The sequence below is a fragment of the Argopecten irradians genome, chromosome 4 (assembly GCF_041381155.1).
Source record: "Argopecten irradians isolate NY chromosome 4, Ai_NY, whole genome shotgun sequence".
In the NCBI taxonomy this organism is placed as follows: Eukaryota; Metazoa; Mollusca; class Bivalvia; order Pectinida; family Pectinidae; genus Argopecten; species Argopecten irradians.
Genome location: NC_091137.1, coordinates 22652597 through 22672669, shown reverse-complemented (window position 1 = coordinate 22672669; position 20073 = coordinate 22652597). Strand labels below are relative to the sequence as shown.

Below are 20073 nucleotides of genomic sequence, written 5' to 3'. Positions count from 1 at the left end.
AATATTTTAGCAAATTTTTCATATTTGGCTTGACGCAGCCATAATTGTTTCCCAACAAGAAACTATTATTCGTAATCAGTTATTTGACCTCTTATCAATTAGTAAAAACAACAACAACAAAAACATATAGAAATGCAAAAGAGAATTATTGTTACACCATTATTTGGTTTACAAAACATCACCGGGTGCGTATACAGGGTATATGATTGCTGTTTTTTCCAAACCGCTGACAAACCGGATGCCTTAGAATTTCCTGAAGATAACATTGGCAATTGACGATTCATATCTTAACACATTTTAATTTTAAGTTGGCTTAATATCTAAGTGGGACTTGACAATTTCCTAACATAATCTATTATCATGTTCGAGAGTTTGTAGACCAGTAGCGTCTCAAAATGATTTTTTACAGCACAACGCCAACTAATAGGGTATCAAATTAAAACTGAAGAAAGCGTTTGTTTCCGTTAATACCACGACACTTTCCGAAATTTGTTTCTTTTAGAAATAGCGCATCCACTGTTAACTTTATTTTTCTGTGTATAACGTAAGGAAATGTCAGATGGTTACTGCAGTATCACATATTTCTTTCAATAGTTCTTAATGATAAGCATTATCATTGTGCGTGCTTTCTCGCCAGAGTGTCGATCAGCTGATGAGCTGATGTGACATTACATTACCGGTTCACCATCGTGGTTCCAAGGACTAATAAATCCTTGGTGGTTCTAACTTATCAGCCGTCCATGGCCAGAGGTAACATTAAGAACATCGGGTTCGCGGATGTGGGAGTTCATCCTGTTTACAACCTAGTGATTCACATATCGTATATGATGTTCCAGACTTCTCCGGTTGGATGGAAAAGACACTAGAGCCACATCCTGCGAAGGGTTGAGTTGCTTCTCCTTAATTCGTATGAAGCACAATTCCTCATTCTTGTGAACCATCAGTGACCATAGATGGCACAGGTGAATTCTTTGAGGTCATAAATGAGGTCTACAGTGAAGTTTCTCTCTTTGCCAAGTCTGGAGAGCACTGCAGAAAACTTTTTCTGGAGAGTCTTCAATGGTGTATCCACGCATACACCAGATGCGACACAACCAGTACCTTCAAGGGACTAGGGAACGTTTGACCAATGAAAAACATTTAACATTTACATGTATGACCTCATTAACGACCTCGAGGATATCACCTGTGCCATCTATAGTCGCACGAGTGTCCACAAGGTTGATGAATGGTGCTTGAATCATTCCACCATTTGAAGAAATTGGATCTTGTGTAATTTCCTGAGGAGTCTGCAAACAGCATATATGAAATGTTAGAATCTGAAGGAGATCCCACATCCCTGAACCTGTTGTTCCTGATATAAACTCTGGCCATGGATGGGTCATGAAAGATGACAGGCTAGAACACCACTGGTAATGTAGTGTCACATCAGCTCATCGACATCGAAACGACGCTCTGGCTTTCGACGAATTGGATACTGATATCTCGATTACTCTGATTCGGACTGCATGTACCAGCTACCAGACATGCTGAGTCACGTCAGAGGATAGTTCAGTGAGGTGGGAAAGCACGCACAATGATAATGGTTATAATTGAGAACCAGTGAAAGAAATATGAGACATTGTGGTAACCATCTGACATTTTGCTTATACTATGCATAGGGAAAAAAAACCGAAACTGTGACTTGTCCTACCTACAGTTGAGAGCAAGCTAAACTTGGTAGTGAAGTGCACTGGAGTGCACAAGTAAAAATTTAACTCCGGTTCACTAGCTAGTGCACTAGAGTTAACATCGTAGTGCACTAGAGTTCACATCGTAGTGCACTAGAGTTAATATTGTAGTGCACTAGAGTTAACAACGTAGTGCACTAGAGTTAACACTGTAGTGCACTAGAGTTCACATCGAAGTGCACAAGATAAATGAGCCTGATATTCCTACTTATTGCATAAGTAGGAATGTACAATCTGTTCATGTATATATTTCATTGAATGGTTTTAAATATATTTCAATTATTTTAGATGAATTACTAAATGTACTCTGTAAATTAAAACTTAGCATAACTAAGTTTAGTATGTAAATAATTAATTTATTAAATAAAATGGTTACTTTTATTGGTGTACAAATATGGGTTTCGTCTGAGTGATTTAGCCTTATATGAGTTTTATATTAAAGTAAAGAATATACCGTAGCGATATGACTTGACCACATACACCTTTCTATAGATAATTTTTTCAGAAAATAAATGAACTTATCTATTTATTAGGATCAAATATTTTATACTTGTTATAATACATTTACTAATAGCTACATTTTTTACTCAGATCAAATATTAGGTATTCTAGATATAAATAGCTATATCTATTTTTTAATTTATTTCATGTATTAAATTAATTTTTTTATTTGATTTTTTTATTTATTTATTTGAATCATATATCTTCGTTTTTGCCATTCTAGAAATTAACAGCTATATATACTTGTATTTCACATTTAGAATGTCAGATTTTGTACATTTAGCAGTTTTGTCTATTACACTTTTATTATACCCTCATTAGTCGCTTGGTGAATTTTACCTGTAACTGGCCAGGCCCCAGGGCAAGAAACTAAGCTAGGAATCACCTGTCTTGTCATGCATGACTGTCCTTCCCCTAATCCTGTAATTACCTATGAAGCCAGTTCAATTAACACACAAATTGTGATTCCTGAAAATACAGGTGAACAGGTGCCCTATGGGTTTTGATTTTTGAAAAGTTACAGAACTTTGTATTTTGTCAATAGTCAACAATTTAACTGAAATAAATTAAGTTGAAATTTATTAAAAAATTCTTATTATTAGCTACCTTTGTACCCAAATAACTCAGTCAGAGACATACAAATATATATTTTATATGTCTCTAACTCTGTTAAGAAATTTCATATATTTATTTAACAGCTGTGCGATTGGGACGATCAGTCAATAAAATTTGCGAAATCATTCCATATGATAAACGGACCACGTTGATGAGTCTAATCATTTAAATCAAATCCTTATTTCTGTTTAAACATATATTTCTACACATGTAATATTACATCATAATATCTTAAATATATTTTGATTGATATATTAAATTTTGATTTATTTCTATATATATCTTTGTATAAACATATGAAATCTATATCAATATTAAGCAGCAAAAGTTGTGTATATTTATTAAAAGATTAATAACTTAAAGTGATGATCATCGACCCGCATGTACATTAAAATAATGTAAGTGTCGCATATAATTCATGTTGTGTTTTTAGTGTTTATACATATACACATAAAATACAATATTTTTATCATATTCATATCAAGGATTTCTAACTGCATACGTGTACATATTAATTATTTAATTGTTATCATATTTTACTGATGTGTAATTGGTACAAAAGTCTGTCACATACACTGATATACATGTACTGTACATTGTACACGGGGATACAGGTATACACTGTACCCGCATATATGACTTGTATACTGTAAACTCTAGGCACACAGGTCTGTCGTTATATATGGTCACAAGGCCTAGGGCCCTTTTCTCCCTATTTCCCCATCCCACCACCAGAGGTGACACCTTACCTGAGATGATCAGTCTGGCGTCACAGGTAAGGTATACCTAGTTTCTTTAACCCCAGGGGGTCCATTATGGCATTCAATTCAATTTATGTATAGCATGCTGTGACAGCCTCTATACCTGATTAGTTTAGTAAAGTCTAACTGTCTACTTGACCCCATTTGGTTTTGTTTTATATAATAAAATAAACTTATAGCTACTTTTTAGATATTCTGTCAACTTTACATTCATGTCTCCTACTTATAAATCGCCAATAGTCAAACTTATTTAAGGAACTTATAATACACCAGGAAACTGTAGTGTCAGCGGTTTGGAGTTAGAAAAATAGCATATACCCAGTATACGCACCCGGTGATGTTTTGTAAACTTAATGATGGTATAATAATAATTCTTTTTTGTATCTCTATATATTTTATTGTTTTACTGAGTGATTAGAAGTCAAATAAATGTTTACGAATAATAGTTTGCTGTTGGTAAACATTTTGCTGCGTCAAGCCAAGTATGAAAAATTTGCTAAAAAATTATCATTTTTGAGCTTAAAATTCGATTTTTTTCATTTCCTACCTAGTAATCACTACATATATTGAATTATGTGGTCCCGATATGAATTTGTTGTTCTATTATGATCTTTTTGATACCTCATTTGTCTACTTCGGTTTGAAAAATGTTAATGTTATGACTATTTTTCAATTGTTAGTGAAATTCGAGATGCGGCCATTTTGATGACGTCATAACCGGAGCTTATACAATGTTAACATTGGTTTTTTTTGTTGGTGTTTGTTTTTACTGATTGATAAGAGGTCAAATAACTGATTAGAAATAAAAGTTTCTGTTGGCATACATTTTTTTGCTGCGCTCAAGCCAAATATGAAAAATTTTTGCTTAAAAATTATCATATTTTGAGCTCAAAATAATCAATTTTTTTAATTTCCTGCGTAGAAAAATAACTACATATATTGGATTATATGGTCCTTAGAATGTATTTGATGTTTTATATTGTGGCGCATTTTGATGCCATCACATTGTCTTCTTCGGTTGCAAAAAGTCATTTGTTATGACTATTTTTCAATCTTTAGTGAAATTCGAGATGGCGGCCATCTTGATGAAGTCATAACCGGAAATTCAATCCCGAGTTTGAGCGAGACAACGTTTATCACAATGTTATGTGAGGATCAGTGGTCATAAGGCTTCAGAAAAACATTGTGTTCGTTAAGTTGACATGGACAGCCCCCGATCCCCCCCCCCCCCCCCCCCACCTACATCCCGGCCTAAAATATCATTTTTGCCTACACGAGAACCCTGACCGGTAGCAAGGATTTGAGAACCTATTCTGATTTATTCGTTGTTTTACAAAATTCATACTCTACATTCCAAAATAATGCATATGCTCGTTTTGATTGTTTACGTTTCGGTCATTTTCTATGTTCACGCGGCGATTCTGATTAAATACTCTGAAAGAGGATTTCATTTGGGACTGGTTTGTAATTAGATTAGCAAATATTTTAAAAATAACATGACTTTACATTGTGGTGTTGCAATTAACATATTAAACAAATGTATTGATAAACATTTATCTGAGGGCAAAGGTAACACACATTGGTTCTTTTCCCGTAATTTGACAAGCCTGATTAACACTTGTAAGTTGCAATTAATTAGACAATAAACCCTATCAATTGACAACACGTGATAATTTGCTTATCCCATAAAATATTATAAACACAATGATTACATTACTAATTATTAAAATGATTTGAATGTAAAAAATGTTTCAATTTGAGATGATACCTTGATAACACACCCGACTGCGTCTTAATTACTGATAGCCTTAAAGTGTGGCAGCTTATATGTAAATTAAAACATAATAAGCGTATATTCTTTTGTTCTAGTTATGTTATATTTCATGGAATATACAGGGTTATCATAACTGGTCTATAAGTGACCTGTAGCTCGGTTTATATGTTATCATTTTTGGACAGTCACTTATAAACCAGTAAAAGGTAAATCCTTAGCACAGCATCGACGTCTCAAGGTAAAAACATTTTCAGAAGAGTTTCAAATCACTTCTATGAGAAATTTGTATCTTGAACAACGTACACATATCATTCATATGTAATAGGGTACAGCACTCGGCCTCGTAGCTGTACTCTCTCACACATATAGTACAGTTTTCGGCTTATCTCTTTAATATAAAGGTAGACTGCATAGTCATACTCAAGTAAGTATAATAGAAGATAATAAGCAACTATGTTGTTCCGGAAACTATTTCAGTTGGTTTGTATGTTTGCCATGACTGCCCCAGTTACATGTGACAGTGACGTTACCAAGGATACGCTATCGTCTCTCCAGCAGCAGATGCAGACGCTACAGGTCGCCTTTCAAAGCCAAAATGGTCAGAATTTTTTCCTCTATTTAAATTAGTCAATAGGCGTACATTATGCTTTATAAATCATTTAATATATCAGAGTGATGAACTTTACAAATATTTGCTTTGCAATATTTCGATTTCTATATATGTTATGCATGGTATCCGTAAATAGTGTTAAGGTCTATGATTGAGTAGGACATATTCATTAACTATATAGATTATCAAAATAAAGCTGACAATACAAATTAAAAGCATTACTGATGGGAGGGAAATATTTTTCTTTCAAATGGCCATCATTTCTAAGGAAAGTGGGCCGCCATTATTTTAGGGCACCTAGTGACCAGTCTTGTGTTGTTCATTGAAACACTGAACGCGCACATGTACACCGTAGAACACGAGCCTCATAACTCAAAATAAACAACACAGTCACCTGATATCGTTTCATTGACCTGACCTGAAGATTGTCAGTATTTATCAGTTATATCCAAAATAAGTTCAAGACGAAAATAGAAATAAAACAATCTAGTTTGTGCTATGTACATGTGTAATACATGTGTAACCTGTACGTGTTGTCAATATTAGGCCGATATACAAGGGTAGTCTACAAAGCATTAAAAAGATTTTGTATTATCTAAACACGAAAATTTTCAACTTGCGTTGTCAGCATTACACACTTTGTCCACTCTGTGAAGTTAACTTGTAGATTACTTAAAATCGGCTTTATATCTTTATCTCCACAGCAAATGTCTTTTTTTTAAAAGAGTTTCTTCCTAATATCCTTGTTGTATTAGTAATTGATTCCTAGAATTGTCCACATAGGTAATTACTGACATTATAACATATGATATGTGACAACTCCAATCTTATCAACAATAATTAAATAATAAGTTTTCAGAGATTGCGGTTGATAAGGCAACGAAAAACGTATGTAAAATAATTCAGGTTTTTATGAAACATTCTGTATTTGTTTTCATTCTTTCGTCTTTTACAACATGATTAAATATGACTAAAATTGTTGTAAATTTCATGTCGTTGTATGTGATTTATTTCTCATAATTGCAGCTGAGATCCATGAGCTAAAAGGTACGTTTATATAGTTTACATTAAAAGCATATTGGATGATACAGTATTGTATAGGACCATTTATTCTTGAAATCAACACCATCATAACTTTTACACAACTCAATGAATTACAAATGATATGCGATATATATGCCACACTTTTAAATACTTATTTGTCTGCTCCTGGTTTTGATAGAGAACAAAATACGGTTTGTCAGCGGTGGAGCATCTTTAAAGTAAGATATGTATGCCACACTTTTGTTAATTCATCAGTTCATTCCGCTATATTATTTTTCAGGTGAACATCAGATGCTCAAGGGGTATTTCGTAGTTTAAAATGCTATGCTATAATACTAAAACACTGAAATGTTCTGCACAACGTAAAATACTAGTGGGAATATAACTAAACAAGTATTTATGATATGAATGAATGGGCTTTGCGCATGCCTTTATTTAAAGATAAAAAATATATCCAAATGATTTGATATTTGAAAATAATTCAGGACTTCAGATTTTACCTTAAAGTGAATAGTCGGGCAAAGGAAACCAGACTAAATGCGTTCTTTGGCCTTCCAAAAGTCATTGTATACCATAATGATGGTCAAGTTCTGCTTACGGTGTCCAGTTTTGACCATTGAAATTTTGGGGAAGCACCGTGTAAATTTAGCACAGTTCTAAATATAAATTCGCCAAACTCTTTGAAAACGAGGCTGCGTGGAAATGTCAACATGGACATGTGTTTCTCAGTCGTGTCGGTGATAAACCACAAATGCGGTATGCAAATTGTTGTTTTGAGATGATACATTTGATGCAAATGAAGTATTCTTACATTAATGACAATGCTTTGTAATAATTTTTCGATAAAAGCATCTTGTACATGGAAATCGACACAAATATTCGGCCGATGCAGAGATGGGGCCCCGGAAGGGGCAATTATTGCAGCATCGCGTTCGTCGTATTTTACATCAAGGACGTATATGGTCTCACTTATAAATCCTTGTTTACATCAACCGAATCATGAAGGTTAAGTACAAATAATCATAACATAATTTCCCATTTAAAACCACACGAAAACGTTCCATAGAACGTCCATGCATGTAGCTGTCAAAGATGTGAAAATAAATTAGCTCATACATAGATATTTTACAAGTACAATATATGTGTTCAATTATTCGTGTAGTTTTTTGCAGAGATTTAATTAAATTATCTATGTCTCTGTTTTGTTTTTTTGTTTTTTTGTAAACAATATTTGAGTTCTGGAGAGAAATGACATGAATGTCCAGCTGGAAGGAAAGAAACTTTTATGATGTATATGTATCGTACAATGTATATATGTAAACGTACATTCCATGTAGCTGCTATAGAATTACAACTAGGAAATTCTCTCAAACATTGATAATATTTAATTCTTCACATTCATGTAGGCCTATGCTGTGAGAATTAACACATCATATATATTTCCAGAAAACATATAGGCCTACATGTATGTTACTTTCCTTTTCTGTTGTTTCCTGTTCTTTTTTGTGCTCTGGAGAAAAAGATGATGATTGAGATTGAGTTGAAGAAAAGTAATTTATTAAGAGAAATGTGTACCACAGTACTTTGTCTGTAGCCGAGGGGTTCTATACTGTTTTAATAGTCCAGTAATTAATAATTAAATTGAAAATTTCAAAATTAAGATGAAATTGTAAATTCCATTTTTGAATGAAGTGGTTCCCCTCCTTTGAGAGTACACAGTGTGTATACCCTTTTTGGTTTTTAGGAATAATACCTGAATAGGAACCTGAAATAACATGACAATCAATCAGGTATGTGTGTCAGAAGAATCATGAGGTTGGGAAGTTGTAACTTGTGTGGGGGGTTGAAATATAGAAGAAATAGCTACAGATAACTGGAAGTGGAAGGGTGCTTTATCATTGATCTGGTCATTGCATATTTGGGGTTTACATGGCTTTTTTTTGGTTATTTAGTCTCATTGATTTTGGAGCAACTTTGAATCCATATGGTACTGTATATCTTTCTTTTTTTCCATGTGTAGCTATTTCTTCTGTATTTCACCCTCCGCCCAAGTCACAACTTCCCAATAGGTACCACTTTTTTGTTTAGAACTCAAATCAAAGACAGATGTACATAGTACTACATACTACATTTTAGTCTATGTGTTTGTAATCACTGTTACTACAGTATTAATACATAAATGGTCTATGTACAAGTTACACATAGACAATAAATGTGAAATTTGGTTCAGACAAAAAGATTTTTAACATTTCAGATAACTTGCTAGTTTTATGGTTTTATTTATATGTTGAGTCTACTCTCTTGTAAAGTAGAATTTAGAAATGCTAAGACAATGGTATCTATATTGCTATATGTAAAAAAAAAATCCTTATATTTTAAAAGTAATTGAAAAGCTACCTCACAAGCCCTGACAAACAAATGGGCCGGCATATGGATGCAAGAATTATAATCACTGGATCTAGAGGACTAATATAAACAAATATTTCTACAAAGTTAAACAATGAAAAAGTATTGCATCATAATTTTTTTAATGATTACAGTTGAAAGGAACATTTAATAAATTAATACTGTTTAAATGTTCTGTTCATGATCTTCTAGGTCCATATTGGAAAAGTTTACTTTCAAGTGCACTCATATCAACATTCTTCAGTCTTCATATGATGCTAATTGTATGTATATGTATACATACACTTGTATACAGGTCCAACGGATGAACTTTCTGTATTCATGTCACTATGCATGCATGGTGCCTGAAAAAAAGAACCAACAATTTTTTATATCTGTTGAATATGACAAAAATTGAAATGATCAATTTCAAATATATATAAATGAATAAATGTAGGTTCATTCTACAGGGTTTTTTTTTATTTTAGAGAAAAACATTTTATAAGTTGTGAATGTGTCACTGATGCATTTGATAGAATCAAATATTGTTTCAAAAAAGATACAAAATTCATTATCTATAGTTCCAACAAAAATTCAGAATAATTATAAATGATACATGGCTGCAGTACATTTCAACTCTGTAAAGTTTGTCATATACACATGAACCAGGTACAGTTGTAATAAATATACAAACACTATTTATTATTATGACCAGAAATAATACTGTATGTGTCCTCCAAATATATCTAAAGAACAAGCTAAAACCTACATGTACATATGTATATGTGTATATCAGAACATATACAATACAATTTTACCAATTAACCTACAATGTAAATCCTATATACAATGTATGTGTATAACACTTACCAGAACATGTACAGAACAAAAATTTACAAATTAAAAATCTATAAATATATACATCAGGTCTGTATTGACCGGTAGCATAATATTATAGATTAATTGAAACAAATCTTAACTTGATAATGCACTAGCGGTTACATTCTAACTGTACATGCATTACAACGGTACATTTTATAAATATACAGGGCATTCATTACCCCTAAAGAGGCCCCACGAAAGAGCCGCTATTTACCCCAGGGTTACGTTTTACGCGATTGGGGAACAGGTATGAAACATGTGACCAAATGTGACCACTCATTTATGAAAAAATACTGCTAGGGACTATTAACATAATGATCAAAATACGAAGACTCACTCACTATCAGCTGATCAGGGAGTACCGGGTAGTAGGCCTAGGTACGTACAGTAGCGGTCCGGAGCCGCTAGCTGCGATGACGTAGCTCTGAACGACGGACGGAAGATTTCTGACAGATGGTCGTCGTCAGAGCTACGATTCCGTCCCATTGCCCGTAGTGTTGCAAAACATCCAGCGGTGAAAATGTTGCATTTCATGTGTGTCATGTAATTTTTTAATTAAATTCAACAATATCAAACATTTTTAACATAAAATGATTATTTATTTACCCACCTCCTTGTCAAAATTATGTTTTGAAGCACTTTTGAATGGCTCGCATCTCCGACACGGCTCACTTGGCCGCCATGATGCTTCTCGTTAGAAAGTCTCGCGCTCCAAATATGGCACCTAGTACCATATATGGAATGACCTACAAATTTTCACTACGAAAGAAATAAATGTTACAAAGTTTTTAACATGAACTTTAAAAATTCTTTTTTGCTTAATTCTTAATAATACTTACATTTGTTCAGTTTCACCATATTTATTCTTAGTTTGTTGGCTTTTTAAAACTTTTAAACATATTTGTTTCATTTCGTCACGGTTTCCGGTAAATCAAACATGGCGGCTATTTGAACAGAATTATACATGTGTTGTGTTTGCCGTCGATTTTACCACTAATAGTTGATGAAAGATTATAATCGAAAGGTTTGTGAATTGAATATTGATCATAGTTGTCAGAACAATACAGTTACATAAGGATAATACCCGAAAAATATATTTTTATCAGTCTCAAAGTGCCCGATGTGGATCACATCGGGGCTTGCAACACTAGCGGCAACGGGGTGGAATTCATACCCTGCCGGGAACGGAGTGGAGGCAGGGTATGATTATTCGTTCTACGGAGCCGCGTGCTCGTTTGAACTGTTCTCTTCACTATAACAAGTTGTATTAACACTCTCCATGCGTCGTAATGTTTAACGAGTCAGTTGTTGGGATTGTCGCTGCTCCATTGCCTTTCCTTTCGCATTTTAGGTGAGTCAGTTGGTTGTTTTGGCGGAAACCTTTTGGTTCAAAACTACGGTAGCCATGTTTTGTTTACTACGGAGAGTGGTGGATGTTGCGCATGCGTTAAGATTGACCTGCACTCATAGCCGGTCGGGAGGACTTTTAGGATTCCCATAGATATTATTATTTTCTTCGCATGTACAGCGATTTTGACGGAAAGTTTTATTTTTCTAATTCATAAGAAATTATACCGGATATATTAATACCATTTTTACCGATTTTACAGTCACTTGCCCGACTATTCGCTTTAACAAACGTTATATGTCGATTATTTTTTATTTACGAGCTATTGGAAATATGTTTTGCTTAAAATATCTATGTTTGTCTGCTTCATGAATGGGATAAACCAAACGCGTATCCGTGTTGTTTAAGTTTGCTTAATAAGATGATGTGTGTCTTTTTTATTATTTTCAGCTGAAAATAAGGAACTTAAGGGTATGTTAATTTTATATTATCATAATATTGTTTTAAACAGCCATGTAAACATGTTAGCGGTTATAATGCTTTAAAAGTTTTCTCGGTGGTGTTGTTCTGCTTGATTTGATTTAAACAAAACACTCTTTATTTTACGTAAAGTTTTTTTTATATATCAAATTTTTAATTAATTGATTACTTGAATTTGACCGTCTGGAAAATCTAACCTACGCATTAATGTTAAACGTTGTAAGAAAATTGTCGTAGATTCAATCAATGTAAAAGGTTGGTTTTTGTTTTAAACTTAATAGAAAAGAATGAACGGTTTATTGCTGCAAACAACAATAACGAAAGTTCACAAAAGTTATTTACGATTTTTTTTTGCATGTCCGTTATAGAGATAATGCGTTGCTTGTTACAAAAGTGATTTCCAATTACTAGGAAAGATGAAAAAACATCGATTTGTTAAATTCATATATTCATCCATAATTTGAATTTTGTTTTGTTATCTTTACAGTTGAACAACAAAATCAAAAAGGTAAGAAAAATGCATAATATTCAAATAATTTCCACTAAAGGTATTAAATCAGGAAATAACAAATCGAAGGCATTACCCCCTGTTTAATTAGTGATATTTGGCAAAACTATAAATCGCTTGTTTGGTAAAGGTTTAGATACATCATGGCTTAAATACGGAAAAACTGTTGACTCGTATATTGCTGTGTAGTTTGTAAATTATTTCATATACCTTGTCTAAATAAAAAAAATAAAAACACATCACTTTACGAGTCAACAATGTACATACTTTTTACCCAATTAGTTATGTTTCATTTTTATCAACTTAGTTATGTTCAAGTCCATTTAAGAAGTGATAAAAAACATACAAAACAACACTTACTTAAACAGGGGACCATTTTTTATTATTCATTATTGATGTACATGTCTTCAACATTTCTTTAATTTTATGATATATTTTACGAATTTCAGCATAACATTCATACACTATTTCAATATGTTATTTACTTATTTTTTATTTTCTCTCTTAAAATTAAAATTCAATGTGAACTTAAGTTGTTAAAGATATTTTTTGTTATTGAGTTATTGATCGTTTGAAAAGAAAGACATGCATTATATAGAAAAACAATTTGATGTAGTTGAGTCTCATTCCTCATCAGTGGTTAGTCTTATCAATCCCGGTATAAAAGCAGTCTTTATTAGTTGTTTTTAAATGACGCTATTACTAAAGAATAAAACATAATGATCAATCATATCGTGATATAGTTTAAAGTAATGTACACATATTAGCGATTATAATGCTTCAAAGGTTTCCTCGGTGATGTTGTTCTGCATGATTTCATTTAAACAAATCACTCTTTATCTTAAATGTGTAAGATACACATGCACTTGATTTCTGTTATCATATCAATTCTTTAATTGTTTAATTAATTGAATTTTACCGTCTGCATAAGATTACCTTCTTAATAATGTTAAACATTATTAAAAATGTACAGCATGATATGAACGGGGTATTATTGCAGATGAAATTCGACAAAAGATAATGATAGTTCATAAACTTTATTTTAGATTGTTTTCCAATATAAAGATATCCCGTTGCTTGCACTGTATATAGGAATGCCTTGAACATCAAAAATGATTTCCAATTACTAGGAAAGATATCAAAAAATATCAGTTTGTTCAATTCGTATTTATATTTATAATTTGAATTTTTATTTTGTTATCTCTACAACTAAACAACAAAATTAAAAGGGTATGTCTATTTAATCTGTATTAAAGAAAAAAACAGAGTATTCATATAATGACTTGAAATGTTAATCTAGTGATCGTTTTCAAGCCTTTTAATGAAGTCTTTGGTACAATTAACAAACCAAAAGTGATCAAGGGTTTATATACATCATGGCTAATATTAGAGAATACTGTTGACATTTAAATGGCATGTACATGGTAATAACAAGCGCACAACACTTTACAACGCAACTTTTAACCCCATTAGTTATATTCCATTGTTATTAACTTCAAGACCACCTATACCAGGAAGTGATATATAAACATACAAAACACCAGGGAAAAATACCTCAACATTTTTATTATTTATAATTGATGTACATATATTCAATATTTCTTTAATTTTACAATACATTGTGTGCATTTCAGCATAACATCTATACATCATTTCAGTATGTTATTTACTTATTTTTTTCTCGTAAAACTTAACTCCAATGTGAATTAACTTGTTAAAATATTTAATATTGATTTATATTTTTTGTTAGAAAGACATCCATTATATAGGAAAATAAATTGGTGTAATTGAGTCTCATTCTTCATCAGTTCTTAGTCTTACTTATTATAATATTGGCCTACCTGGCCTGTATCTGTATTATGTGGTACCAGAAATAAAAACACTAAAAACTAAATTTGAAAACCACCTTCATATGTTTTTTACAGAACGGATAGACTATATTACTGCAGAAAACAATGAACTTAAAGGTACTTATTTAACTACATTTCTAGTCAATCCCGGTTTACAAACACGCTACTTGATATCATTGAGTTTATTTCTTTTGTGAAGTATTTCTGATAAAGTTTTACTCATTTAAACATAATGTTTGTACAGTATTAAAACTATTAGTACAGTTTTGAACTGATATACATAACCATTCAGTATATCTTATATATACATATATATATATATATTATTTTCAGACTATTTGCAATTACAACTTATGACCAAGCAGAAGAGAGGTAAAACATTATAATTGTATTCAAACATTTTCAAAGTGAATTTAGAACAGAACAATAGATCCAGAAGTGCAAACGTTTTTTGATTTATCGGCAATAAGCCCCTTTCACACATTCAAGGAAGAGGCGCCGGATCAACACGGATCAATCCTGGACAATATTTGACAATCCTCCATCACCGTGTTAAGGCCGTGTATGCATCCGGGGATATCCGGGGCCGTCCGGCATGGTAACGTTTGTCCGGGAGAAAAATTAAATATGCGTACGATTTTTTCCTGCGGAAGAACACTGAATCTACGGATTGCACACGGAGTGTTCCCGGAAGCTTCACGGACTTAACAAGTTCGTGTGTCATGATATTCCTTGAATATCCGTTTCAACACCAGGTTCCTCCGTGAAATAATCGTGTAGAGACCGACACAATCCGTAGTGCTCCTGACTGTCCGTGAATCATCTGGTATGTACCCGGATGAACAAAATTTCCAATCCGTGGTGTTCCGGAGCATAATCCTTGAATGTGTGAAAGGGGCGTACATCCCCAATGCAAGTATTGATCAAGTTCCATCTATATATCAATCTTGCATAAAATTCTGACGAATGTAACGACAATGATCGGACGGTTTAGCAATTTAATAATTGTGTCCACAACGCACGTACCATTATTTATGCATGTTGCGTTTAAATAGAAATTGTAGCTAACCAACTAAAGTTCGCAACAGAGATCTTTCAAATCAGAGAAGAAAATGTAAAATACTTTCTAGCATGTTAATGTATAATCGACTTTGCCAAGTTCGGCTTCAATACTGTTAAGCCTCTTAAATCTAGTTTCAGACGATGCAGCGGGTATTGGCTTTACTACGTCCATGTCCTCTGATGCGGCCCTTGGCGATCACCAAATAATAATGTTCGACACTATTCTAACCAACGACGGTAACGGTTATGACTCCAGACACGGTCACTTCACTGCTCCCGTTACAGGTCTGTACGCATTCTCCGTGACCGTCATGTGCGTTGGAAACGAGTCGAATCTACATGTTGCTATCATGAAAGACGGCCAAAGGATAGGCAGGGTATTTGCCAATGGGAACAATTATGATAATGGCAGCAAGCTTGTGGTTGTGCAGCTTGATGCTGGGCAGATGGTTTGGGTGGAGCATGAGTTTGACCCATCCGGGTATAAAATCCATGGTAACGGACATAGTGCCTTTTCTGGATTTCTTATCATGGCTTATTAAAGCATTGACATAAATCTTTAATATGTGTTATTTTTTATATTGAGAATAGCTATATAGAATACTGTAGCCATGCGTTCCACTAGCGAGTTCCTACTATATATAATGGAATGCGTCATGTCAGTCGAATCGAACCGGTACATATGTTTAGTGTCTTAGAGCGTTCCACTTGGGTCCAAGTTGGCGGATCATTTTCCATTTGTTATCGAAATTTTCCTTTTGTTGAAAATTTCATTTCATTTTTTTTAAATCAATAGGATAGGGCTATATAAGCCCTCTCATAGCCAGAGATTATACAAATCAAATTATTTTTTTATAGATACATTTGTATATAAGTCTTAAAATATATTTCATATCAGTATTTTAATAATAGCATTATAGTAATATAAAAGACCAGTAAGCCAAAAGAGAAAAGAGAAAATAATCATTCTTGGGTTCTTGTATCTTCATAGCATTGTATCATATTTCAATATTTTGTAAAGGCTGTAGACGAGTTTTCTTAGGTTAGTATTCCATTTGCATTACGACTGATACATACATCGGTATGCTTTTAATGTCAGCTTAGTTATTTGGAGTTTCCTTAATATATTGTTGCTTAAGTATAACAGATATATTCTTGCAGATACTAGATTTAACTCTAGCAAAATAGTCACCTCACCTGAAATTCAACTATACCTGAGTAGAAAAACAATATTTTATGTTTTGTTTTACTTTTAATGTGCCTCACATAACAATGTGCTTATATTCATTTGTTATCCAGTCCGGAAAAAAAAGAAAGACAATTTTATGAATTCATAACTTACGCATACGTACTGACAACATGTCTTAAAACTGTGTTAGCTTATCTTCGAGATAAATGCAACGGTCATAGAGATTACTTAGTTCAAAGTGCAAAATTTATTGGCAAACATGCCGTCCATAGCATTGGTACAGTTTGTTTGTCTGTGTGTCTTGACTTCCCTAGTTACCTGTGACAGTGACGTTACCAAGGAAACGCTATCGTCTCTCCAGCAGCAGGTGCAGACATTACAGGCAGCCTGCCAACGTCAGAATGGTAAGATCTATCGACATTTTGTTAGCTTAAGTCAATAAGTGTGAAATATGTTTTAAGTGTGTACATTTAATTTGAATAACGTTTGAATAACGAATAACTGTAATATTCTGTAATATGTATGGCTTAAATATCAATTTCCCATTAGTTCAATTTCTACATAGCCTTTATTTAGCTTATTCTAGTTAATATAATCTGTATTTCAATATTACAGAGTTATCTGTCCGTGCGGTGGCATTGATTGTGCTGTCATGTGTTAGCGAGCGTAACGTCATACTTTTCAGAGAAAACCTTCCCGCAAGGGAGCTTACTCTGTAATATGCAAAGACGGAATTGCCATTATTATTATCAGTATATAATTAACTTCTAAATTATTATTTTTGCAGATGAGCACCAGGAATTTAAAGGTATGTCTAAATTTTAGCAAATAGCAATTAAATCGTAAATGTGGAATTAAAGCTACTGGCAGTGACCATACGATTCACTTCTTATAAATGTGTCTTAAGATGTATCATGTAGATGCATTTTTCATTTACATATTCATTTGTAAATGCATGTAAAATGAGAAGAGATGTTGGAATTAATTACGCATAGTAACAAAACCATTCCTTTTACAGATTGCATCAAAAGACTTACCGTTGAAAACCATAAACAAAACGGTAGGTCAGATTAGTTTCGGATCGTAATTTGACGTTTTCAATTGCATACTTCTTTTATGATCTATAAATTACAGCCAATCTTGACTACGTGACCACCTCCATATAAAGCCCAACTGCTTAATGGGCATTTCCATCAACTAAGCAGACGTGATAATAAGCTGTGAATATGAACTCTAGCGGGGTTCATCTAAACACAACTTCGCTAGCCAATATGTTCGCGGTTTAAATTATTTCATAAAAGTAATCTCTAGTCAGAGATCTTATAATAACGAAACACATGCCTAATCGAATAAAGACCATTTGGATATAGCGACTCTTATATATGGTTTGATGTTTTGTAATTATACAGATGAATATCCTTTTTACAGAATACTTCGCAATTCGCAAAGAAGATATGTTGACGTAGTTATAGAATTTATAGCTTTTAACTGGTTTACTGAGTAAGCATTTTACTTGAAATGATAAATTTGAAAAAAGTACTGATTTTATATATCATTAAAATGTCTATTACTTTCACAGAACGGATAGAAGATCTTGAAGCAGAAAATAAGCTTCTGAAAGGTAATTGATTTATTGGATTAAAAATCTTATATATCTAATATGCAAAACTCTTTCTGATTCATAAAGCATGCGATATACTGTGATTTTCAATCTCTAAATTTTAATATCTAATGATATGAAACTTGGATATTTTTTTTCTGTTTTATGAAATAGTCATGTATGGCAAATATAATATATGAAATACATTTCTTAATCATTCGTAAATTTTAAATCTTATTTTCAAATTTTCAGATTACTTGCAATCTGACGGCTCCCAGCAAAGGAGAGGTACATTATTTGTAATTTAAATGCAAATTATATAAATAATAGAAAGAAAGAAGATAATGATAAAAACTTAAATTATTTGCTAACACCATAAACATATATCTCAAAGTATAGGTTGCTTTTAAAGGATATAATTTGCTGTGAAATAAAACAGAGAAATCCGACACTTACATTCGTGATACACTGGTATGCATCATCAATGTCAGCTCCCGTGTATTGCTGAAATCTCAGAGAAAAACAAGATTAATCGTGTATGAATAATTTGAAAAACCGGATCGACTTTGCTTATGGAATAAATATTAGCTTACATATTCTATATATTACCTAGGTTCTGGTATTTAGTTTCAGAGGAAGGAGCAGGTATTGGTTTCTCCGCGTCCCTGTCAACACCCAAGGCCCTTGGTGAACACCAGATCATAGTGTTTGACACTGTGGTAACCAACGACGGTGACAGTTATGACCCCCATCAAGGTCACTTCACTGCCCCCGTTACAGGTCTCTACGCCTTCTCTGTGACTGTCATGTGTGATGGAAGCGAGTCGAATCTTCACGCTGCCATCATGAGAGACGGTCAGATGATAGGAAAAGCCTACGCCAATGGAAGCAGCTATGATAATGGGAGCAAACTCGTGGTTGTACAACTGGAGGCTGGACAGATGGTTTGGGTGGAGCACTTTTCCGATCCGTCAGGGTATAAGATACACGGCTATGGCCACAGCGCCTTTTCGGGGTTTCTGATCATGGCTTATTAAAAACCTGTATAATTAGTATTTACTCGTTAGCTTTTTTATTACAATAATTTTAGAACCCGTGCAAACATATATGAAACTGGTCGATCACTAATGGTGGCTAGAAAGAAAGATATGGTTGAGTTTTGGTAATACAACAAAATATTACTACTTGGGCAAAGTTTCAAGAATATTCCTTAAATTTAAGGAACCCATTAATAAAAATTCTGCACAGGAAAGTATTACAGAGTTTAAGGAAGGCTCCTAAGTTAAGTTTTTTTCTTAACTTCTGTAATGTTTCCCTATGGAGAATTTAAAGTAATGGAGTCTTTAAAGTGAATAAGTGTTTATGAATCTGAGCCCTGTAACTGGAAACGCTATATTTCAAAAATCACAATAAATTACATACAATTTCTCCAACTATCGTTGTTATCTGATTTCACATTATGGTCGATGTTATGACTTTACGATCGATACCTGAATTATTTCTATATTTACATGTGTTAAATGTGCATACCCTGTATGAGGAAGCCACGGGATCACAACGTATCGTACATGGCAAGGAGGGTATTGCTTTGGGCCGTATTACGGCCGCTCAGTGATAAGCTAGATATTTTGCATGAAAATACCTTAGCGTCAGCTGCATATTGTATGCTATTCTGAATATTCGTTTTTTTCACAGCTCATAGTAATTTCAGAGGTCAAAAGGTCAAAGGGTGAA

The 20073-nt window shown here is 33.2% G+C and overlaps 2 protein-coding genes across 3 annotated transcripts; both read left to right on the top strand.

The window, feature by feature from the left end:
* The first annotated feature begins 5366 nt into the window (after nt 1-5366).
* LOC138320987 (complement C1q tumor necrosis factor-related protein 7-like) lies at nt 5367-16113 on the top strand. The gene is made up of 7 exons (XM_069264345.1): nt 5367-5979; nt 7018-7038; nt 12101-12121; nt 12618-12638; nt 14564-14605; nt 14822-14860; nt 15683-16113. Exons 1-7 carry the CDS (start codon nt 5835-5837, stop codon nt 16090-16092), a joined length of 699 nt encoding a protein of 232 aa, XP_069120446.1. The 5' UTR covers nt 5367-5834; the 3' UTR covers nt 16093-16113.
* An 854-nt stretch (nt 16114-16967) lies between these two features.
* LOC138320988 (complement C1q-like protein 4) lies at nt 16968-19394 on the top strand. Of its 2 annotated transcripts, XM_069264346.1 has the most exons (6): nt 16968-17143; nt 17527-17547; nt 17758-17799; nt 18319-18360; nt 18592-18627; nt 18967-19394. In XM_069264346.1, the coding sequence occupies exons 1-6, from the start codon at nt 16999-17001 to the stop codon at nt 19374-19376; spliced, it is 696 nt and encodes a 231-aa protein (XP_069120447.1). In that variant the 5' UTR covers nt 16968-16998; the 3' UTR covers nt 19377-19394. The 2 variants fall into 2 exon arrangements, with proteins under 2 accessions (XP_069120447.1, XP_069120448.1); XM_069264347.1 differs by lacking the exon at nt 17758-17799.
* The last annotated feature ends 679 nt before the right edge of the window (nt 19395-20073 follow it).

What these genes read in the sequence shown, in the direction of transcription:
- LOC138320987 (XM_069264345.1), top strand. Translation starts at nt 5,835, where the DNA reads ATGTTGTTCCGGAAACTATTTCAGTTGGTTTGTATGTTTGCCATGACT. An exon ending in TGAAAATAAGGAACTTAAGG is followed by an intron (nt 12,122 to 12,617) that starts GTATGTTAATTT and finishes TTATCTTTACAG; the next exon opens with TTGAACAACAAAATCAAAAA. An exon ending in AGAAAACAATGAACTTAAAG is followed by an intron (nt 14,606 to 14,821) that starts GTACTTATTTAA and finishes TATTATTTTCAG; the next exon opens with ACTATTTGCAATTACAACTT.
- LOC138320988 (XM_069264346.1), top strand. Translation starts at nt 16,999, where the DNA reads ATGCCGTCCATAGCATTGGTACAGTTTGTTTGTCTGTGTGTCTTGACT. An exon ending in TGAAAACCATAAACAAAACG is followed by an intron (nt 17,800 to 18,318) that starts GTAGGTCAGATT and finishes TTACTTTCACAG; the next exon opens with AACGGATAGAAGATCTTGAA. An exon ending in AGAAAATAAGCTTCTGAAAG is followed by an intron (nt 18,361 to 18,591) that starts GTAATTGATTTA and finishes TCAAATTTTCAG; the next exon opens with ATTACTTGCAATCTGACGGC.